Raw genomic sequence first — 22,623 nt, 5'->3', positions numbered from 1 at the left:
CATCTTTGGACTGTGGGAGGAAACCGGAGCACCCGGAGGAAACCCACGCACACATATAAACATGGTACAACAAACATTTCCACCCCCATCACAATCTTCTCACATCCCAAACATAAAACAACAATCCGTCCCTCTCTCGCCCCCCCCCCCCCCCCCCCCCCCCCCCGGAATTCTGCATCTGCTGACAATTGAATTTTCCCCGAGAAAGTCGATGAACGGCTGCCATGAACCCAACCATTGACCCTCTTAAGGCAAACTTTATTTTCTCGATGGTAGCCATGATGTGGAGATGCTGGCGTTGGACTGGGGTGAGCACAGTAAGAAGCCTTACAACACCAGGTTAAAGTCCAACAGGTTTGTTTCAATCATTCGCTTTCAGAGCACTGCCATTCACCTGAGGAAGGAGCTGTGCTCCGAAAGCTCGTGTTTGAAACAAACCTGTTGGACTTTAACCTGGTGTTGTGAGACTTCTTATTATTTTCTCGAGACTGAGAAACCCAGCCATGTCATTAACCCAAATCTTTACACTCTGGGGGCTTTGAGTCCCTCCACATTAATAAGATCCGTCTCCGGGCTACCAGGGAAGCAAAGGCCGAGACGTCAGACTCTTTCGCCCCCTGAACTCCCGGCTCTTACGACACTCCAAAGATTGCCACCTCCAGACTCGGCACCACCCGTGTTTTTAGCACCGTGGACATTGCCTCAGCGAAACGCTGCCAAAACCCTCTAAGCTTCAGGCAAGCCCAAAACATGTGGACATGATTTGCTGGGCTTCTCGTGCACCTCGCACACCTGTCCTCTACCCCAAAAAACTTGCTAATTCGGGCTACCATCATGTGTGCCCGGTGGACTACCTTGAATTGTATCAGGCTAAGCCTGGCACATGATGAGGTATTAACCCTGCTTAGGGCATCCGCCCACAGACCCGCCTCTCTCTCTCCTCCTAACTCGTCCGCCCTCTTGCCCTTAAGCTCCTCCACCGGAGTTTCCTCCGCCTCCGAAAGCTCCTGGTAAATATCCGATACCTTTCCCTCTCCCACCCAGGTACTGGAGACTACTCTGTCCTGTATCCCCCGTGGCAGCAGCAGCGGGAAGGCCGGAACCTGCCTTCTCAAAAAGTCTCGTACCTGCAGATACCTAAACCCATGCCCTGCTGCCAATTAAAATTGATCCTCCAAGGCTTTCAAGCTGGGGAAGCTCCCGTCTAAAAATAGATCCCCCATCCTCCTAATTCCTGCCCTTTGCCATCCCCTTTGAGGGGGAGAAACATGGGAACAGGTGAAGGCCATTCAGTCCCTTGTGCCTGTCCCACCATTTAATGAGATGGTGGCTGATCTGTGACCTGACTTCATACACATACCTTTGGCCCAGATCCCTTAAAATCTTTGCTTAACAAAAATCTATCTATCTGAGGTTTAAAATTAACAACTGCGGGATGCACCGTGACGCAGTGGTTAGCGCTGCTGCCTCACGGCGCCAAGGACCCGGGTTCAGTCCCAGCCCTGGGACACTGTCCGTGTGGAGTTTGCACTTTCTCCCTGTGTCTGCCTGAGTCTCACCCCCAACAACCCAAAAGATGCGCAGGGTAGGTGGATTGGCCACGCTAAATTGTCCCTTAATTGGAAAAATGAAAACAAATAACAACTGAGTTAGCTCCAACTGCTGTTTGTGGGAGAGAGTTTCAAACCTTTACCACCTTTGGGTGAAGACATTCTTCCTAACATCTCTCCTGAATGGTTAAGCCCTAATGTTTAGACTATGACCCCTAGGTTGAAAATCTAGTTTGAAAGACAATAGTTTGTCTTTCCTTGTTAAAATCTTGAGAGCTGACTGGTGGTGAGTGAACCTGAGGATCACCGCACCTCAGGTGAGGGGCAAGGTTGAGAAGGCGGAGTAATGTTGTACGCGTCTATCAGGTCCCCCTTCAGCCTTCTATGCTCTGAAGAAAAACAACCTGAGCCTATTCAGCCTCTCTTCATAGCTCAAATGGCCCATCGCTGGCAGCATCCTGGTGAATCTCTTTTTCACCCTTTCTAATGCAATCGCACCCTTCCAAAGTAAGACAACCAGAACTGCGGACAGCACTCCAGCTGTGGCCTAACCAAAGTCCTGTACAGCTCCAACATAACTTCCCTGCTCTTATGATCTACGCCACGACTGATAAAGGCAAGTGTTTCATATGCCTTCTTAACTAGCCTATTAATGGCCTGTCACAATCTGCTCATCTGACCAACCCGTCTATATATTCCTGAAATCTAAGACCATCTTCTTCACTTAACCACTGCTAATCTTCATATCAACCACAAATTAACTTATCATTTACATCCCCCCCCCCCCCCCCCATTCTCCCTCTATCACTTATATCTCTAATTGAAAATAAGGGACCTAGCACTGATCGCTGTGGTGCGCCACTGAACAGCGGCCTCCAGAAGCAGCCTTCTACCATCGACCATGAAGCCAGTTTTGGATCCAGCTTGCCAAGTTACTCTGGACCCCATGTGCTTTTACCTTCTATATCAGTCTCCCATTTGGGACCTTTTTTTTTAATTAAGGGGCAATTTAACATGGCCAATTCACCTACCCTGCACATCTTTGGGTTGAGGGGTGAGACCCACGCAGACACGGGGGAAAATGTGCAAACTTCACACGGACAGTGACCGAGGGCCAGGATCGAACCCGGACCCTCAACGCCGTGAGGCAGCAGTGCTAACCACTGCGCCGCCGTACCGCCCGCCCATGTGGGAATTAGTCAAAGTCTTTTTTGAAATCCATATGAACTCCATCAACTGCACTACCCTCATCTACATGCCTGATCACCTTGAAAAATTCAATCAAATTCATGATGCATGAATGACTTCCCTCTGACAAAGCCATGTTTACTATCCCTGATCAAACCTTGTCTTTCCAAATGGAGATCAATTTTCTCCTTCAGAACTTTCTCCCAATTGTTTCCCTACCACTGATGTGAGACTCACTGATCTGTAATTCCCTGGCTTATCTCTACCATCCATTTGAAAATTGGAACCTCATTAGTCGTCCTACAATCCTCTGGCACCTCATCTGAGGCCACGGAGGAATTAAAAATTAGTATTATAGCCCCTGTAATTTCCTCTCTTGCCTCACACAGCAGCCTGGGATAAAATTCATCCAGACCCGGTGATTTTCCCACTTTTAATCCCACCAAATACTCCAATACCTCTTCGCTCCCATGTCAAAGTGTTCAAGAACCTCACAGTCTGTCTCTCCGAATTCTGTACCTACAGCTTCCTGCTCCCAAGTGAAGACTGGTTTAACACCCTATTAATATCCTCTGGCTCCCTGCACTGATTTCCCCCCTTGGTCCCTAATGGGCCCTACACATTCCCTGGTTACCCTCTTTCTCTTAATATACTTATAGAATATCTTGGGATTCTCCCTAATTATACCTGCCAGTGCTTTTTCATACCCGCTCTCTACTCTCCTAATTGCTTTAGGGTCCCCCCCCCCTTGCAATTTCTATACCCCACTAAGACCTCTGCTGATTTGCTCCCTTTGTCCCTGCCTTTCCTTCTTATCCAATCCTGATTATTCCCAAGCACCCAGGTTCTCTGGGCTTGTTGCTCCTCCATATCACCCTAAAAGGCACATGTTGGGCCTGTACTATCCTCTTTTGAAAGCCCCCCCACCACCCACATTGCTCTTCTGTAGATTTTCCCACTAGAAGCTGTTCCCAGTCTACTCTGGCCAGATCTTGTCTTATTCTAATAAAATCTGCCTTACCCCAATCCAAAACTGTTTTTTGAAGACCACCTTTTTTCTTTTCCATATCAAAATTAAATTGTACTGTGTTGTGGTCGCTATCACTAAAATGCTCCCCACTGCCACCTTGAATACCTGTCTGGTTTTGTTCCCCAGAATTAGATCGAGCACATCGCCGTCCCTTTTCGGACCTTCTACATATTGACATAAAAGGTTCACCTGAATACTTTAAGTATTCAGTGGTCACACTGCTGCCTCACAGCGCCAGGATCGTGACATTGTGTGACTGTCTGGGTGGAGTTTGCGCTTTCTCCCCGTGTCTGCATGGGTTTCCTCCGGGTGCTCTGGTTTCCTCCCACAGTCCAAAGATGTGCAGGTTAGGTGGATTGGCTATGCTAAATTGGCCCTAGGTTAGGGTTATGAGGATAGTGTGGGCTTTAGGCCTAGTTAGGGTGCTCTTTCAGAGGGTCAGTACAGAATCAATGGGCTGAATGGCCTCCTTCTGCACTGTAGGGATTCTATGATTCTAAATCCGCCCCCTCTAAACCCTTTGCTCCTCCTAGCATTAAGGATAAGACAAAATACTCCTAAAGTAGGGTCCATCCAGCCTCGCCTTACTCCCTTGTAACTCAACATGGCTAAACTCCCTCTGTCTTGGTTCCCTTGACTATAGTATGCTGTGTCCCTATTGTACTAATGCTCTGTCCCCTCTCCCTGCTAAACTAGTTTAAACTCCTCCCAACAGCACCAGCAAACCCACCCACAAGGATGTTGGTCCATCTCCGGTTCAGGTGCAGACCGTCCCGTTTCTACATGTCCCACCTTCCCTAGAAACAATCCCAGTGATCCAAGAATCTAAAACTCTCCCTCCTGCACCAACTCTTGAGCTACACAATCATCTGCCTTATTCTCTCATTTCTGTACTTGCCAGCACGTGGCAGCAGGAGTAATCCAGAGATTACAACCTTTGAAGTCCTATTTTTAATCTGCTGCCTCGCTCCCTTAATTATTGAGGCAGGGTCTCATCCTTCATTCTACCCATATCGTTGGTACCAACATGTACCACGACCTCTGACTTATCACCCTCCCCCTTTAGAATGCCCTGCAACCGTTCAGAGACATCCCTGACCCTGGCCCCATCCTGGAGTCACGTCTGCGGCTGCAGAAACGCCTGTCTGTTCCCTTAACGAATAAATCCTCTATCGCTATTGCTCTTCCTTCCTCCCCTCCTGTAGTCAGGCCGCTTGTGAAGCCAGAAGCTTGGCTCTGACTACATTCCCTTGACAAACCAGTGCCCTCATCAGCTTCCAAAATGGACTTGAGAACAGGACCCCAGGGGACTCCTGCACGACCTACTGCTTTCTCTTAGACTGCCTGATGGTCACTCTCCTTTTCACCAGTGCCATGAGCTGCAGTGTGACCACCTCGCTAAATGTGCTGTCCACCTAATTCTCAGCCTAGTGGATGCGCCACGGTGTTTCCAGCTGCCACTCGAGCTCTGAAACCCGGAGTAGAAGTTTCTACAGTTGGGAGCATTTTCTGCACATGTGGTCATCTAGGATGCCAGTAAAGTCCATTCCTTTCCACATCTGACCGGTCACACATTCAACTGTGCTGATCTCACCTGCCACGTCTTGAACTTAAATGCACTCCTCTTACCTTAACTTAGTCTCCTTATCTAATTCTACTTCAGCCTACTTATCCTTGTATTACTTATTATAATTACTTACCACCACTTTATTATGCTGGCTCTGGGGTTTACTCATCCCGAGTGTTGCTCAGTTAATTTTTTCAATTAGAACTGACTGCAGGACACTCCCCAGACTGCTTCACTGTGACGCTGACTGTGAGGACACAATTCCCAGACTGCTTCACTGTGACACTGACTGCGAGGACACCATTCCCAGACTGCTTCACTGTGACGCTGACTGCGAGGACACCATTCCCAGACTGCTTCACTGTGACGCTGACTGCGAGGACACCATTCCCAGACTGCTTCACTGTGACACTGACTGCGAGGACACCGTTCCCAGACTGCTTCACTGTGACGCTGACTGCGAGGACACCATTCCCAGACTGCTTCACTGTGACACTGACTGCGAGGACACCATTCCCAGACTGCTTCACTGTGACACTGACTGTGAGGACACCATTCCCAGACTGCTTCACTGTGACGCTGACTGCGAGGACACCGTTCCCAGACTGCTTCACTGTGACGCTGACTGCGAGGACACCGTTCCCAGACTGCTTCACTGTGACGCTGACTGCGAGCACACTGTTCCCAGACTGCTTCACTGTGACACTGACTACGAGGACACTGTTCCCAGACTGCTTCACTGTGACACTGACTACGAGGACACTGTTCCCAGACTGCTTCACTGTGACGCTGACTGCGAGGACACCATTCCCAGACTGCTTCACTGTGACGCTGACTGCGAGGACACCATTCCCAGACTGCTTCACTGTGATGCTGAAGCTCGATCAAAGAGGAAAGTGAGGTAGAGAGGGAGATGTTTAAGGAGGGAATTCCAGAGTTTGTAACCCAGGTAGCTGAAGGCACAGCCACCAGTGGTGGAGCCATTAAAATCAAGGATACTGTAGAGATCAGAATTAGAGGTGTAGATATCAGAGGATTGTGGGACTACAGCGAGGAAGGGAGTGGCGGGGCCAAGGAAAGATTTGAAAATGTGGGTGAGTGTTTTTTAAACATGGAGGCTGAGGCCGGACAGGGAATCAGTGTTGGTCAGTGGACACAGGATGATGAGCGAATGGCAAGGATCAAGATTTGAGCATCAAAAGCGGGGGACAGGGAAGGAATTAGACAGAGCATGCACTGAGTTGGTGGGTCAGCGGGCAGACTTCGCTTTGCAATGTCATTGAGCTCAAGAGCAGAGTTATAATCATCTTTATTAGTGTCACAGGTAGGCTCACATTAGCACTACAATGAAGTTACTGTGAAAAGCCCCTAGTCACCACATTCCAGCGCCTGTTTGGGTACACTGAGGGAGAATTCAGAATGTCCAGTTCACCTAACGTCTTTCGGGACTTGTCGGAGGAAACCCACGCGGACACGAGGAGAACGTGCAGACGCGGCACAGCCAGTGACCCAAGCCGGGAATCGAACCCGGGACCCTGGTGCTGTGAGGCAACAGTGCTAACCACGGTGTTGGGAGGTGGCAAATGTTGTCAGGTTTCAGAGACAGGCTCGTGACATCAGCATTTCATTAGGGAAGAAATCGAAACCGATACTTATTGCGGAGGGAATAAGCTGAACGAAGTTGTGCTGGCGATGACAGGCTGGTGAATTACACAGGCATAGAAAGTTACTGCGGCAGTTTGTCAAAGTTTATTTGCAACTGAAATGGGTAGCGGTGTGTAATAAATGTTAACTTTCTGTTTCAGGGAGCTGATCGCCAGGCTGGGCCACATGACTTCCTGGAAATTGCTCTGTGATGGGCGGAGTCCCCGGGCTGCTATTTATTGAGCTGGAGGAGGAGGAGATTCTGCAACATCGCAGTCAGCTGGCGGCGCCGCTTGCCAACCCAAACACGGCTCAAAATGAGCGAGGCGGACAAGCACAACCTGAGAGCGTATAAACTATACATAACCCACATCCTCCGCCCAACCTACATCCATGGATTCCTCGCGAGCTTCTTGACGCCAGGTACAGTCCGTTGCGTTTCTTTTCTCGGCTGCCGCCTTCTGGTTTCCCCTCCTCCGCTGGGCGCGATTTTAACCCGCAAACTGGGCGCGCTGCTCGGCTCGCATCGCTCCTACGATCCAGCTAGACTGTGCTGGAATGAGGTGCAGCCAGGGCTGAATCTCAGAAACTGCCAAAGGTCATGGACGCTGGATTTCAGTCAATAAAGTATATTTTATTTCATTTGTATATCTGCTACAGGAGCTAGATTCAGGCTGCACAGAGTCTGCTTTGGGTGAGATTCCTGAACTCTGAGCCTCTCGTTGTCCAAATAAAAACACATTGGGCTGAATTTTGCCACTTGTGGAGATTACCTGCAGGAGATTCGGGCAGAAGGCTCTTTAGGCAACTATTCAGTTCTGAAGAAGATTTTGATTTGATTTATTGTCACATGTACCGAAATACAGTGAAAAGTATTGTTCTGCGGCCAAGGTTACGTACACAATAGGCAAAAAGAATAATCAGCAGAGAAAATTGACAAATGGTACATCGACAAAAGTGCGGAACAAGGGGCCAGACAAAGCAAATACATGAGCAAGAGCAGCATAGGTCGTCGTGAATAGTGTTCTTACAGGGAACAGATCAGTCTGAGGGGGGAGTCGTTGAGGAGTCTAGTAGCTGTGGGGAAGAAGCTGTTCCTATGTCTGGATGTGCGAGACTTCTGTACCTTCTGCCTGATGGAAGGGTCTGGAAGAAGGCAATGCCTGGGTGGTCGGGGTCTCTGATAATGCTGTCTGCCTTCCTGAGGCAGCGAGAGGCGTAAACAGAATCAATCTGGGAGTGGCAAGCTTGTGTGATGCGTTGGGCTGAGTTCACCACACACTGCAGTTTCTTGCGATCTTGGGCTGAGCAGTTGCCATACCAGACTGTGATGCAGCTGGATACGATGCTCTCTATCGCACATCTGTAGAAGTCAAATTTCTTTAGCTTCTGTAGGAAGTAGAAATGTTGTTGGGCCACACGGGCTGGAAACGCTAACTCTGTTTTTCTCTCCACAGACGCTGCCACACCTGCTGAGTTTTTTTCCAGCATTTTCAGTTTGTAATTCAGATTTTCAGCATCTGCAGTATTTTGCTTTCATCTCGACAACTGAATTGCTCTTTTGCAGAGACTCCCAAGAGGCTCCATTTAAAGAAAAACATGTCTTTACCTGCCAAGTGTTCTTTGATCAATTATCAAATTGGCCCTCATTAGGCAGCATTTGGGCCAGTGGTTAGCACTGCAGCCTAGGGTGCTGAGGACCCGGGTTCCATCCTGGCCCTGGGTCACTGTCTGTGTGGAGTTTTCACATCTCCCCATGTCTGCGTGGGTTTTACCCCCACAACCCAAAGATGTGCAGGTTAGGTGGATTGGCCACCCTAAATTGCCCCTTAATTGGAAAAAAAAATTGGGTACTCTAAACTTGTATAAAAAAAAATTGTCCCTCATTAAACTGGAAAGGTTTTTGATTTGTTCCTTGGGATCTTCCTGTCCCGCCGATGGCGAATCTCCACCGCGGGTTTCCTGGTGGGGGGGTGCGTACAACAGGAAACCGTGTTGTCAGTAGCTAGGCCAGAACATCCCGGCCCCGCTCAATTATGTAAAACCCGCCCCTGGTTCAGGGTGCTCAGTCAGTGGGCCGGTGCAGACTCAATGGGCCGAATGGCCTCCTTCTGCGCTGTAGGGATTCTTTGACTGAACACATCCATTCAATCCACAAGCATGACCCTGAACTGCCCGGTCCTTGCCATTTTAATTCTCCGTCCCACTCTCACCCTGGCCTTTCTGTCCTCTGCCTCCTGTACTGCCCCAATGCAGCTCAAGGCACAGCACCTCATCTTTTCATTTTACAGCCATCCAGCCTCAACATTGAATTTGACAATTTTAGATCGTAACCACTTCTCCCATGCGTCTTCCACCCCGTGTCTCCTGCCGACACAGTATGGCCGCACAGTTTGGCCATCGATACTCATCTGTCCATGTGCACTGGTCCCTTCCTGCGCAGAAATCAAACAATGTCACTGCTGGAGCCTGCAGCCTGGCACTGAGTGGCAGTAGGGGGAGGAATGTGGAGAAGCAATATAGCCTAACACTCACAGAAACCTACAATCCACCGACATTCCTGGGATGATGAGGCAGAGTTTAGAAACACTGATCAATATGACGGAAGTAAAATATCCCACAAGGAAAAGATTTTACTTTCCCGACTGCAAATCCTTTCCTTCCAAACCCCTATTAAAGGCGCTTCCAAAATCCATCGCTGTCATTCCAGGATAGAAATTCACAACATTCATCCTACTGCCAGGTCCAGTCTGTGAGTCCTGCTGCACGTTGCCCCGAATAAAGATGGCAGCTGTGCTTGCATCCTGCTGCACATTGCCCCCAATAAAGATGGCAGCCACACTTTCACCCTGCTGCACATTGCCCCCAATAAAGATGGCAGCCACACTTTCACCCTGCTGCACATTGCCCCCAATAAAGATGGCAGCCATCTGGGCCTACCATCAGCATAAAAAGATGCCTGCATGGTGTTGGCAGCAAACAGCAGCCATTTTTTCAACTTCTGGTGATGATCCTGCTATTCCCATTTCAACCTCTTCTAGAATCTCTTTGGTTTTTTTTACTCAGCCCATGACCAGCTCCTTTTGCTTTGCAGTATAATCTGTTTTGGGCATTTAACCACTCCTGCTTTCTACCATATCACAGAAATGTCCTTTGTTCTTTCCTCCCCAATCTTTTCCCTGTCTCTGTACTTGCTTGAAACATGTTCAATTTCATGCGGGCTGCTGTTTGGGGGTTTGATGGGATTGTTGTTGTTGATATGGGGATTGACATTGTATTCGTTACTGCTTATTGTTTATTGGTGGGTGTAAATTTGGGAGAAATGTGAAAAAGGAGAATAAAAAAGTATATTTTTTAAGAAGTGCAAAATAGTAGTTGTTTGGATTGAATTGAAATAAAAAATGCCTCAAGAAATAAAAACATGTTCAATTTCTTTCCAGTCTGGGACTTCCGATGGCGGCCATGGAGTGAGCGGTCACGCATTTGGTGGCTCCCGCTCAAGGCAGATTTTTTTTGGTCTTTTCCCCGCCGGGAGGGCAAAGTATTTGAGCACAAAATGTACAGGAGTGCCTGGGGAAGGTTCTATTCCTCTGGAGTGGCTGGATCTACAGACAAGGAGTGGTGCTAGGAAGAAAGAGCTACTGGAGCAGGAGAGTCTCCGTGGTGCACCATAGGAAAAGATGGCGGAGGGCAAGGGACCTGTGCTGCCTGCCCAGTGGTTGATAGAGCAGCTCGGGGAGTTCTTGAACAATAAGTTTCAACAGCAGAGGGAAGAGGCCCTGGAAGATCTAGCCACGGCGGTGGAACCGCTGAGATCTGGGATCGAGCGAGTGGAGCAGAGGCTGGAGTCCCAGGGCCTGGCGATCCAGACAGCGGAGGAGGTGGTGGGGAGCACGAGGAGCAGTTGGCCTCGTTGGTGGCTGAGATGAGAATGATGCGGGAAAGTCAGAAGAGGCTGAGGGAGAAGGTGGAGGATCTGGAGAATTGCTCCAGATGGCAAACCCTCAGGATTGTCAGGGTGCCTGAAGGTGCGGAGGCCGCGGTGTGTGTGGCAAGGATGCTGGAGAAATTGATGGGGGAGGGGGCCTTTGGCCCCTGGAGGGCGACCGAGCGCACAGGGCACTAAGGCAAGCGTGTGAGACGCCAAGGGCGATGGTGGTACGACTGCACCGCTTCATGGACGAGGAGAAGATCCTTTGGAGGGTGAGGCAGACCAAGAAATGTACCTGGGAGGGAACGAGCTGAGGGTGTTCCAGGACCTGGCAGCAGAGTTGGCGAAGAGGGTGCCAGGTTCAGCCGGATAAAGGGGTATTGTACCCGGCCCACCTATTGGTCACTTTCCAGAAGCAAGAGTTTTATTTCGACATGCCAGATGAATCAGTCGAATTTATGAGGCCAATGGACTGGGAGGAGTGTGAGGACATTGAACTTTGAAGAGTTTAGTGTGCTCATACCGCCTGATATCAGTATTGAATGTGGACGCCAAGTTGTTGGCGAAGGTGCTGGCATCGCGAATTGAGGACTGTGTCCCGGGGGTGATAGGCGAAGATCAAACGGGTTTTGTGAAGGGGAGGCAGTTGTGAAAAGCCACTCAATGTCATCATGATGCCTTCGGAGGGGCAGGAGATGGAAGTAGTGGTGGCAATGGATGTGGAGAAGGCGATTGACCGGGTGGAGTGGGCGTATCTGTTGGAGGTGCTTGGAGGGAGGGGTGGGTTTCGGAAGTGGGTTTGTAAATTGGGTCCAGCTGCTGTAAAAAGGCACCGGTTGCGAGTTTGCAGACGAACTGAGTGAGTTCGGGGTACTTCGGGCTGCATCGTGGGGTTCCCGCTCTCCCCATTGCTCTTCGCCTTGGCGATAGAGCCGCTGGCAGTGGCACTTAGGGCGTTGTGGGATTGAGCGGGGAATGGGGGGGGGGTGCGTTGAGCACAGGGTCTCCATGTATGTGGACGACCTGCTACTGTATATTTTGGACCCGATGGGTAGCATCGGAGGCATCATGGGGATCCTGGGGGGGTTTGGCCAGTTCTCGAGATACAATACAAATTGAATATTGGAAAAAACGAGGTGTTCCCGATTGAGGCTAGAGAGCAGGAAAGGGGACTAGAGGAATTTGCCGTTTAGGGTGGTGGGGGCGAGTTTTAGATATTTGGGCATCCAGGTGACTCGGGGTTGGGCGCAGTTGCACAAACTGAATCTGACTCGTTTGGTAGCGCAGGTGAGGGCGGAATTTAAGAGATGGGATGTGCCGCCTCTGTTGCTGGCAGGGCGGGAGCAGATATTAAAATGCCGGAGCTGCCAAGGTTTCTGTTTGTGTTTCCGAACCTCCCAAACTTCGTCCCCAAGTCGTTTTTTAGGAGGGTTAATGGGCTGATCTCTGGATTTGTGTGAGCAGGGAAGACCCCTCGGGTTAGGAGGGCTTTCTTGGGGCGAAGGGGGATCGTGTTGCCGAATATGATGAATTGCTCCTGGTCGGCGAATATTGCTATGGTTAGGAAGTGGGCCGTGGGGGAGTGGTCGGCATGGGGATGGATGGAGGTGGCATCTTGTGAGGGTATGCGTTTAAAGGGTTTGTTGTTGGCACCTTTACCGTTTTCTCCGGCCAGGTACTCCATGAGTCCAGTGATGGTGTCAGCCCGAAGGGTGTGGGGGCAGTGGCGGCAGCATCAGGGGCTGGAGGGTGCCTCGGTGTGGGCAACGATCTGTTATAGCTGGCTTGTAAAGCAGAACAAGGCAGCAGCACGGGTTCAATTCCTCTACCAGCCTCCACGAACAGATGCCGGAATGTGGCGACTAGGGGCTTTTCACAGTAACTTCATTGAAGCCTACTCGTGACAATAAGCGATTTTCATTTTCATTTCATTTTCAGTAACTTCATTGAAGCCTACTCGTGACAATAAGTGATTATTATTATTATTATTATTATTATTATTAATAAATTATTATCCATAGGTTTGCACCAGCAGGGCTGGACCTGAGGTTTCGGGGGTGGCGTCAGGCATGGATTGAGTGCTTTGGCGATCTGTTTATAGGGGGAAAATTTGCGAAGTTGGAGGACATGGAGGAGGAGGACATGGAGGAAGAGTGCGAGTTGCCCAGGGGGGAATGGCTTTAGGTACCTGCAGGCCCGGGACTTTGTAAGGAGAGAGGTGCTGTCCTTTCCTGGGCTGCCTTCCCTGGGGACAAGGTGCTGTCGAGGGACGAAATAGGGGAGGGGGAGGTGTCAGATGTCTATAAGGAGTTGATGGAATGGTAGGGGGCCCTGGTAGGTGATCCCTGTGTCCAGAGGTGGCGATATTCGGGGTGTCGGAAGACCCAGGAGCCCAGGGCGTGACAGAGGCTGATGTCTTGGCCTTTGCCTCCCTGGTAGCCGGGGATGGATTTTGCTCGGGTGGCAGTATTCGGAGCCCCCGAAAGCGGGGGTGTGGGTGAGCGACCTGGCGGAATTCCTGAGACTGGAGAGGGGTTCGTCTTGAGGGGGTCGGCGGATGGGGTCACCAGGAGGTGGAAGCCGTTTATTAATTTCTTTCAGGAGGATTGAGAGATCAGCAAGAGGAGGGGAGGTTAAAATGGGGAAGGTGGGATGTGAGGAGGGGCTGGCATCAGGGGAGGAATGGTGGCTGTTTATTGAATTCTTTGGTTGTTTGTATATATCAAAATGCCTCGAATAAAAATATATACTTTTTATTCTTTCCAGTCTGGAACTCTCTTTCTCTCCCAGGGTTTCCCAAACATTTCAGGCCCATGGAACTCCTTTGACCTCCCAACAGAACCGAGGGAACCTCCTGACAAACATGCTTATTGTGTTGAAGAGCTAAAGCACAAATGTTACTGTTTTTGTGCAATAGTTCGAACATACAAAAATCCAATTTAAAAAATATATATTTTATTGCAAACACAATCAGTAACATACAACAACCAAAAAAAGCTGATTCAAACAGTTTATCAATTTCCCCCTTTTTCTCCCCTAAATTATCCCAACCCCCCCCCCCCCCCCTTCCCGCTGCCGACAAATAAGGACAGAAAGATCCTCCACCGGACACCCTCTTCTGACCCCCTGAGAGCGAACTTGATCTTTTCCAGTCTGAAAAATTCATACAAACCCCCCCCCCCCCCCCCCCCCACAACTACGCCGAGACCCCGGCAGTGCTGCCGACCTCCAGTTCACCCAGATACGCCGCTGGGCAATTCAGAGAAGCGCAGGCCACGACATCGGCCCCCTTCTCCTCCAGCAGCTCTGGCAAATCCGAAACCTCCAAAATCATCACCAAAGGGCACGTCGATACCCTCGCTCCCACACTCTCTGACAGGGTCTCAAAAACCACTGCCCTGAAACCCCCCAACTTTATGCACCCCCAGAGTATCTGAGCGTGGTTCACGGGCCCCCTCCCACATCTCTCGCATACATTCCCCACCTCCGTGAAAAACCCAGTCCTACGGGCCCGAGGCATATGAGCTCTATGCGCCACCTTGAACTTTATCAGCCTCATCCTAGCACAGAATGAGATTGAATTGATCCGGTGCATTATTTCAGTCCAGGCCCCCGAAGCTCAATCCCCACTTCCGATTTATCACCTTCACTATCACCTTCTCCTCCACAAACCACAAAAACCCAATTTATAGACTTATTTTGCCTTATGTATGGACATTTATCCTAATTAAAAAGTTTTTCTTGCATAAATAGTACTTGAGTCTTACCTTTTTGTCATTTTTGAAAACTATATGAAGTTTTACATTTTTACAAATAACTAACAAAACCAGCAATGGTACAGCTCATCAAGAAGAAACCGTGTTGATGTACATGAGTACAGAGGGGGACGGGAGAACAGCAAGAGAACTGGTTCAATACATTCATTAGACTAACTTGGTGCTCTTAAGCGCACCACCAGAGAAGAAGGGAGAAATGAGATTAGGTCATGAAAACATGGTCAAATGGTGCACCTTCCCATGCAGCTTCCTTGCAACAACCACAAGAGTTCAGGATATATCTTTTGTGCTATGTTTGGCCATACACCAGTACACATCTTCCTCAACCTCAGCAGCACCAATAAAGCACCTCTAACCGCCTCCCCATGGATACCAGACCCGCCAGTACCCCGGCAGGAACCAATGACTGATTCTTTATACCCCACCGCAACAAAAACAAAAGAATAATAGAGAGAAAAAGCACAAGAGTTCCGGTCCTAAAAAGATGTCCCTCAACATACACTCTCGCCTCTCTCTTGCCCTCTCACCTTTCTCTTGTGCACTCACCTCTTGTCACACACACTCCAGGCGTTAATGACATCTCTCTCGGACACTGATGCAAGCAACCGAGGAGAAAAATAATAAGGGCATTAAAATAAGTTTTTTAACTGCAGGTAGGTGGATTGGCCATGCTAAATTTGCCCCTGAATTGGAAAAAAAAATAATTAGGTGCTCTAAACTTTTTTTTTAAAATGTTTTTAATAGAATTTCTTTGAACACTTTTACAAATTATAAAAATACTGGACACTCGACAGGAATGAAATATTGTTTGACTGACAGCCAAGGTAATGGAGTCTACACTCATTTTCAGTCATGGAGATTGACATGTCGGGTGACCAGTTGTGTCGGGAGGCAGGAAACCAATGGAAAAGGTGTGAGGCTGTGTAGAATTAGAACCGCAATACCTACAGTGCAGAAGGAGGCCATTTGGCCCATTGAGTCGCATCGACCCTCATGAAAGAGTACCCTATCCAGCCCACTGCCCTCAACCTTACCTAACCTGCACATCTTTGAAAAAAAAGAAATGAAAATCGCTTATTGTCACGAGTAGGCTTCAATGAAGTTACTGTGAAAAGCCCCTAGTCACCACATTCAGGCGCCTGTTCGGGGAGGCTGGTACAGGAATTGAACTGTGCTGCTGGCCTGCCTTGGTCTGCTTTAAAAGCCAGCAATTTAGCCCAGTGTGCTAAACCTTTGGACACCAAGGGGCAATTTAGCTTGGCCAAACCACCTAATCTGCACTTCTTTGGACTGAGAGAGGATACCAGAGCATCCGGAGGAAACCCACGGAGGCGCGTAGTGCAAACTCCACACAGTCACCTGAAGCCGGAATTGAACTCTTGGGGGTGGGGGGGGGGGGGGGGGGCAGCTGGCGCTGTGAGGCAGCAGTGCTAACCAGTGTGACGCCGGAATCTCTAGAAGCATGTCCAACCAAAGATGGCAATCCATCTAAATTAGCATTTTTCTTCCTGATCTGTACTTTTCATCCTATGTGGTACTCGCGTTGCAAATTTATTTACTTCATTTTGTTTAAGACTTGCTATAATCTTTCTCCCCAGTTGATATTCAGCAGATTGAATCGTTGGAAAGCAAATCAGTCATAAAGTCTGCTGAGCACTTTCTTGATATTTTGCTGACATTGGATGAAGAAGGATGGTATCAAGCATTTTTAGATGAACTAGGAGCAAGAGGTGAGTGAGCGGATGTTGCAAGGAAGCCACAATTCTATACTTCATAGGTTTTGGTCTCATGCAAATTCATTTCTGTGGTGCATCCTCACCATTTAGTTGAGTAAGATTCTTGGTAAATTTGCCATTAACTTTACTGCTTATTAGGTGGGCAGTGCCTCAGAATAGGTGTACTAAGTTGCTAATCAAAGAACCAAGAGTTCTCAGCATTTAATGGACAAGGACATTTTGTTAGCTAGGGAGACGGACATTATTTGGACCTTTGCAGTTTACGGTTCCAATAGAGAGTGGTGGGATGGGCAGAGACAAAAATCTGGTTGGAAGCAATTAATAAAGAATGTAAATGAAGATAGAACATATGGTGCAGAAGGAGGCCATTCAGCCCATCGAGTCTGCACTGACCTACTTAAACCCTCACTTCCACCCTATCCCCGTATCCCAATAATCTCTCCTAATCTTTTTGGACACTAAGGGCAATTTATCATGGCCAATCCACCTAACCTGCATGTCGGCCGGCGGGGGGGGGGGGTCCTGAACGGGCCGGTCAAGAGGGCCCGGGTGTTCGCGCACTTAAAGGGACTGAAGGCAGACGTGGTTATGCTCCAGGAGACGCATCTGAAGGTGGCAGATCAGGTTAGGCTGAGAAGGGGGTGGGTTGGGAAGGTCTTTCACTTGGGGTTAGATGCTAAGAATAGAGGGGTGGCGATTCTGGTGGGGAAGTGAGTGTCGTTTGAGGCGCTGAACATCGTGGCAGATAATGGAGGTGGGTATGTGATGGTGAGGGTATGTTGCAGGGGATGCGGGTGGTGCTGGTGAACAAATATGCCCCGAACTGGGATGATGCCGGATTTATGAAACGCATGTTGGGTCGGATTCCGGATCTGGAGCTAGGAAGCTTGATAATGGAGAGGGATTTCAATACGGTGCTGGACCCAGCACTGGACCATTCTAGGTCCAGGACGGGTAGGAGGCCGGCTGCGGCCAAGGTGCTTAGGGGGTTTATGGACCAGATGGGGGGAGTGGATCCATGGAGGTTTGCTAGGCCGGTGGCCAGAGAATTTTCCTTTTTTTCCCACGTTCATAAAGCCTACTGCCGGATAGATTTTTCCATCATGAGTAGGATGCTAATCCCGAAAGTGGAGGGAACGGAATATTCGGCCATAGCCTCTTGGACCATGCCCCGCATTGGCTGGAGCTGGAGCTGCGGAAGGAGAGGGACCAGTGCCCGTTGTGGCGCCTTGATATGGGACTGTTGGCGGATGAGGAGATGTGTGGGCGGGTTCGGGGGTGTATCGAAAGATACTTAAGAGGCCAATGACAATGGGGAGGTGCAGGTGGGGGTAGTCTGGGAGGCGTTGAAGGCGGTGGTTAGGGGAGAGCTATTTCCATTAGGGCCCATAGGGAGAAGAGAGAGGAGAGACTGATGGGGGAGATATTAGGGGGGGGACAGGAGCTATGCAGAGGCCCCCGAGGAGGGGCTGCTTAGGGAGCGACGGAACCTCCAAACGGAATTCGACTTACTGACTACGGGGAAAGCAGAAGCGCAGTGGAGAAAAGCACAAGGGGCGGCATATGAGTATGGGGAGAAGGCGAGTCGGATGCTGGCACATCAGCTTCGTAAGAGGGAGGCACCGAGGGAGGTTGATGGAGTTAGGGATAAAGGGGGAACACTGTGCGGAGTGCGGTGGAAATAAACAAAGTATTTAGGGAATTCTATGGGGATCTGTATAGGTCCGAGCCCCCAGAGGGGAGAGGGGAGGCAATGATTCCTAGATCAGCTGAGGGTCCCGAGGGTGGAGGAGGAGAAGGTGGTTGGGCTGGGGCACCGATTGGCCTGGAGAAGCTGGTTAAAGGATTGGGGAGCATGCAAGCGGTGAAGGCCCCGGGGCCGGATGGGTTCCCGGTTGAATTTTACAGGAAGTACGTGGACCTGCTGAACCCTTTGCTGGTGAGAACTTTTAATGAGGTGAGAGAGGAGGGGATCCTGCCCCCGACAATGTCCCGGGCGCTGATTTCTTTGATTTTGAAGCGGGACAAGAACCCATTGCAATGTGGGTCATATAGACCGATCTCGCTCCTCAATGTTAATGCTAAGTTGCTGGTGAAGGTTTTGGCCATGAGAATTGAGGGCTGTGTCCCGGGGGTGATTCATGAGGACCAGACGGGATTTGTGAAGGGTAGGCAACTGAATACCAATGTGCGGAGGCTCCTCAATGTGATTATGATGCCCTCGGTGGAGGGGGAAGCAGAGGTAGTGGCGGCCATGGACGCGGAGAAGGCCTTCGATCGTGTGGAGTGGGAGTATCTCTGGGAAGTGCTGCAGAGGTTTGGATTCAGGGAAGGGTTCATAAGTTGGGTCAGGCTACTATACAAAGCCCCTGTGGTGCGTGTGGCTACGAACCGGCGGAGGTTGGAGTACTTTAGGTTGTACCGGGGGACGAGGCAAGGGTGTCCCTTATCCCCCTTGTTTGCACTGGCAATCGAGCCATTAGCCATGACACTGAGGGAGTCCAGGAACTGGAGGGGATTGGTGGGGTGGGTGGGAGGGGGGGGGGGGGGGGGGAGAGAACACTGGGTGTCGTTGAATGCAGATGACCTGTTGTTATATGTTGTAGACCCAGTGGAGGGGATGGCGGAGGTTTATGGCGGATGTCATGCGGATCCTTGGGGAGTTTGGGGACTTTTCGGGGTATAAACTCAACGTGGGGAAGAGTGAGCTCTTTGTGGTGCATCCAGGGGACCACGAAAGGGGGATAGATAAGCGTCCGCTGAAGATGGCGGAAAGGAGCTTTCGGTATCTGGGGATCCAGGTAGCTAGGAGTTGGGGGGCCCTGCATAAGCTCAATTTGACGCGGCTAGTGGAGCAGATGGAGGAGGATTTTAAAAGATGGGATATGTTGCCACTCTCACTAGCGGGTAGGGTGCAGTCGATTAAAATGACGGTCCTTCCGAGGTTTCTCTTTGTGTTCCAGTGCTTTCCCATTTTGATCCCTAAGGCCTTTTTCGAACGGGTAAGCAGGAGCATCATGGGATTCATACTGGCGAATAAGACCCTGAGGGTGAAGAGGGTGTTTTGGAGCGTAGTAGGAACAGAGGCGGGCTGGCATTGCAGAACCTATGGGCAGCCAATGTGGCGATGATTCGTAAGTGGGTAATGGCGGGAGAGGGGGCAGCGTGGAAGAGGCTAGAGATGGCGTCCTGTGTGGGCATGGGTCTGAGGGCATTGGTGACGGCACCGCTGCCACTCCCGCTGACAAGGTACACCACGAGTCCGGTGGTAGCAGCAACTCTGAAGATCTGGGGGCAGTGGGGGCGACACATGGGCGAGATGGGAGCCTCGATTTGGTCCTCGATTCGAGAGAACCATCGGTTTGCTCCGGGAAGGATGGATGGGGGGTTTCTCAGCTGGCATCGGGCAGGGATCAAAAGAATGGGGGACCTGTTCATTGATGGGCCGTTTGCGAGCCTAGGGGCGTTGAAGGAGAAATTTGGGCTACCCCCGGGGAACGCTTTCAGGTATATGCAGGTGAGGGCGTTTGTGAAACGACAGGTGAGTGAATTCCCGCTGATTCCAGCACGCAGGATTCAGGACAGGGTGATCTCGGGGGTATGGGTTGGAGAGGGTAAGGTCTCGGCGATTTACCAGGAGCTGCAAGAGGAGGAGGAGGCTTCGATGGAGGAGCTGAAGGGCAAGTGGGGGGAGGAGCTCGGGGAGGAGATCGATGAGGGGTTGTGGGCTGATGCCCTGAGCAGGGTTAGTTCTTCCTCCTCTTGCGCCAGGCTCAGCCTGATACAGTTTAAAGTTGTTCATAGGGCGCATATGACAGGGGCGAGGATGAGTAGGTTTTTTGGGATGGAGGACAGGTGTGTGAGGTGCTCTGGGAGTCCAGCAAATCATGTCCATATGTTCTGGACGGCCCGGTGCTGGAGAGGTTCTGGAGGGGCTTTGCGAGGACTATGTCCAAGGTGGTGAACACCCGGGTCAAGCCGAGCTTTGGGGGGGGGGGTAGCATTCTTTGGGGTATCGGACGAGTCTGGAGTGCAGGAGGCGAAAAAGGCCGGTATTCTGGCCTTTGCGTCCCTGGTAGCCCGACGGAGGATTTTGCTGCTGTGGAAGGATGCGAAGCCCCCTAGAGTGGAAGCTTGGATTAATGACATATCTGGGTTCATCAAGTTGGAGAGGATAAAGATTGCCTTGCGAGGGTCTGTGCAGGGGTTCTTCAGGCAGTGGCAACCGTTCCTAGACTTTCTCGCAGAGCGTTAGGAGGAGGTTAGCAGCAACCCGGGGGGGGTTTCCTCTTGGGGTGGCGTTGGGGTTAGGCTGCGATGTTTCCCGATCTGTGTTCTTATTGTTATATGAGGGGCTATTGTATTTTGGGGAAATCCCTATGTATAATTCTTGCGCTTTGTGTTAGACATAGACATAGAACAGTACAGCACAGAACAGGCCCTTCGGCCCTCGATGTTGTGCCGAGCAATGATCACCCTACTCAAACCCACGTATCCACTCTATACCCGTAACCGAAACCCCCCCTTAACCTTACTTTTTAGGACACTACGGGCAATTTAGCATGGCCAATCCACCTAACCTGCACATCTTTGGACTGTGGGAGGAAACCGGAGCACCCGGAGGAAACCCACGCACACACGGGGAGGACGTGGGGAGACTCCGCACAGACAGTGACCCAGCCGGGAATCGAACCTGGGACCCTGAAGCTGTGAAGCATTTATGCTAACCACTATGCTACCGTGCTTCTTGTTTCCTTTTTCTGTAGGGGGGGGTTTGTTGAAAATCGACTGAAAACTTGAATAAATATATATTTTTTAAAAAGAGTATGTTTCGAGACCCAGACTGATGAGACTTTTGGAGTCTGAGGGAATGGAGGGATATGGGTTGGGGGGGGGGGGGGGGGGGGGGGGAATAGTTGGTTTGAGGTAGAAAATCAGCCATGATCTTATTGGATGGCAAAACAGGCTTGAGGACCTCCGCTGATTTCAAATTCCTTATGTAGATCGCAAGCTTAATCCCTGAGATAATTGAGCATTCAGGGAAGGTATCCAGAGGCAAGAAAAAATATTGACGAAATGGACCACACACTTTCGCAGGAACATCCTTATGGGTTATGACAGCATTTCCAGAGGATAAGAGTGGAGCACCTAGTCAACTTGCATTCACATTGCATCTTTTAACATAGTAAAATATTGGTGAAGGTGGGTGAGTTAATGGGTGTGGGATGCTATTTGACTGGAGGAGGCAGTTGGAGGGAGGGGGGGGGGTCATGGGGTGAAACCTCCAGCTATACAGCCAACCAGAGTTGGCAACTCATTGGTTATATGCTGTGTAAACTGTTTCCTGTGAATGTGCTGCCTGTTCTGTTTGCAGGTTACACCGGCCTGAAGACGGCCATCGAAACTGCCGACTTCACCTACATTGAGAAACTGACAAAGTTTAAAACGCTCCTGGACCGCATTTCACCGACAATTGTTTCCAACATCAATCCCTGTGAAGTTATGATACATATGCCAACGTGTCTCCTGGATAGGCAACGTGAAGAGATTAGACAGGTACTTCTTAAGGATTGAGAGACGTGGGGAAGCAAGTAGGATTGAGCTGGAGCCTCCAGCAATTAATGACAATCTCCTGGAGATTGCAGTGGGCAATATAAGAGTGGAAAATCAGAGGGGTATTAAAAAAAAAGTTCACATTTTCTTTTATATCTTATGAGCACGTACGATTCTGATGCTAGTCCCGCCTTGCGCTGTCTAGGCCTAATCCCTGGGATGAACTCCCTCAACATCACTGACTCTCCTTCAGAATTCTCCTCAATATCCAATTCTTTGGCCACTTGCCCTAATACCTCCTTATGTGGCCCACAGTCAATAGTAATAGAAGAACAAGAAAGGTACAGCACAGGAATAGGCCCTTCGGCCCTCCAAGCCTGTGCCGACCATGCTGCCCGTCTAAACTAAAATCTTAATGTCTGAAGGAAATCAACTTTAAATGAAACAGAGGGACATGGCTGTTCAGATTTAGAAGTCATTAAAAGTGGTGGCAGCCCACAGAGAGAAGAGGGACAGGATGGAGAGGAAGAGGCTGATGGGGGAGATACTTGGGGTGGACAGGAGGTATGCGGAGTCCCCCGAAGAGGGGCTGCGAAAGGAGCGCCGGAGCCTGCAGGCGGAGTCTGACTTGCTTACCACAGGGAAGGC

The 22,623-nt window shown here is 50.1% G+C and overlaps 1 protein-coding gene across 3 annotated transcripts in view; it reads left to right on the top strand.

The window, feature by feature from the left end:
- The window catches only part of ddx58 (DEAD (Asp-Glu-Ala-Asp) box polypeptide 58), a 102,121-nt gene that overhangs the window by 33,248 nt on the left and 46,250 nt on the right, over nucleotides 1-22,623 (top strand). For all 3 annotated transcript variants that reach the window (XM_038804122.1, XM_038804120.1, XM_038804121.1), the window contains exons 2-4: nucleotides 7,141-7,402; nucleotides 16,285-16,416; nucleotides 21,797-21,978. In XM_038804122.1, coding sequence (XP_038660050.1) covers nucleotides 7,297-7,402; nucleotides 16,285-16,416; nucleotides 21,797-21,978 — 420 coding nt within the window. In that variant the 5' untranslated portion in view covers nucleotides 7,141-7,296. The remainder of the gene's footprint in view (nucleotides 1-7,140; nucleotides 7,403-16,284; nucleotides 16,417-21,796; nucleotides 21,979-22,623) is intronic.

Source organism: Scyliorhinus canicula, chromosome 8 (assembly GCF_902713615.1).
Source record: "Scyliorhinus canicula chromosome 8, sScyCan1.1, whole genome shotgun sequence".
Lineage (NCBI taxonomy): Eukaryota > Metazoa > Chordata > Chondrichthyes > Carcharhiniformes > Scyliorhinidae > Scyliorhinus > Scyliorhinus canicula.
Note: the sequence above shows the minus strand (reverse complement) of the source record. Positions and strands in the feature narration are given on the sequence as shown.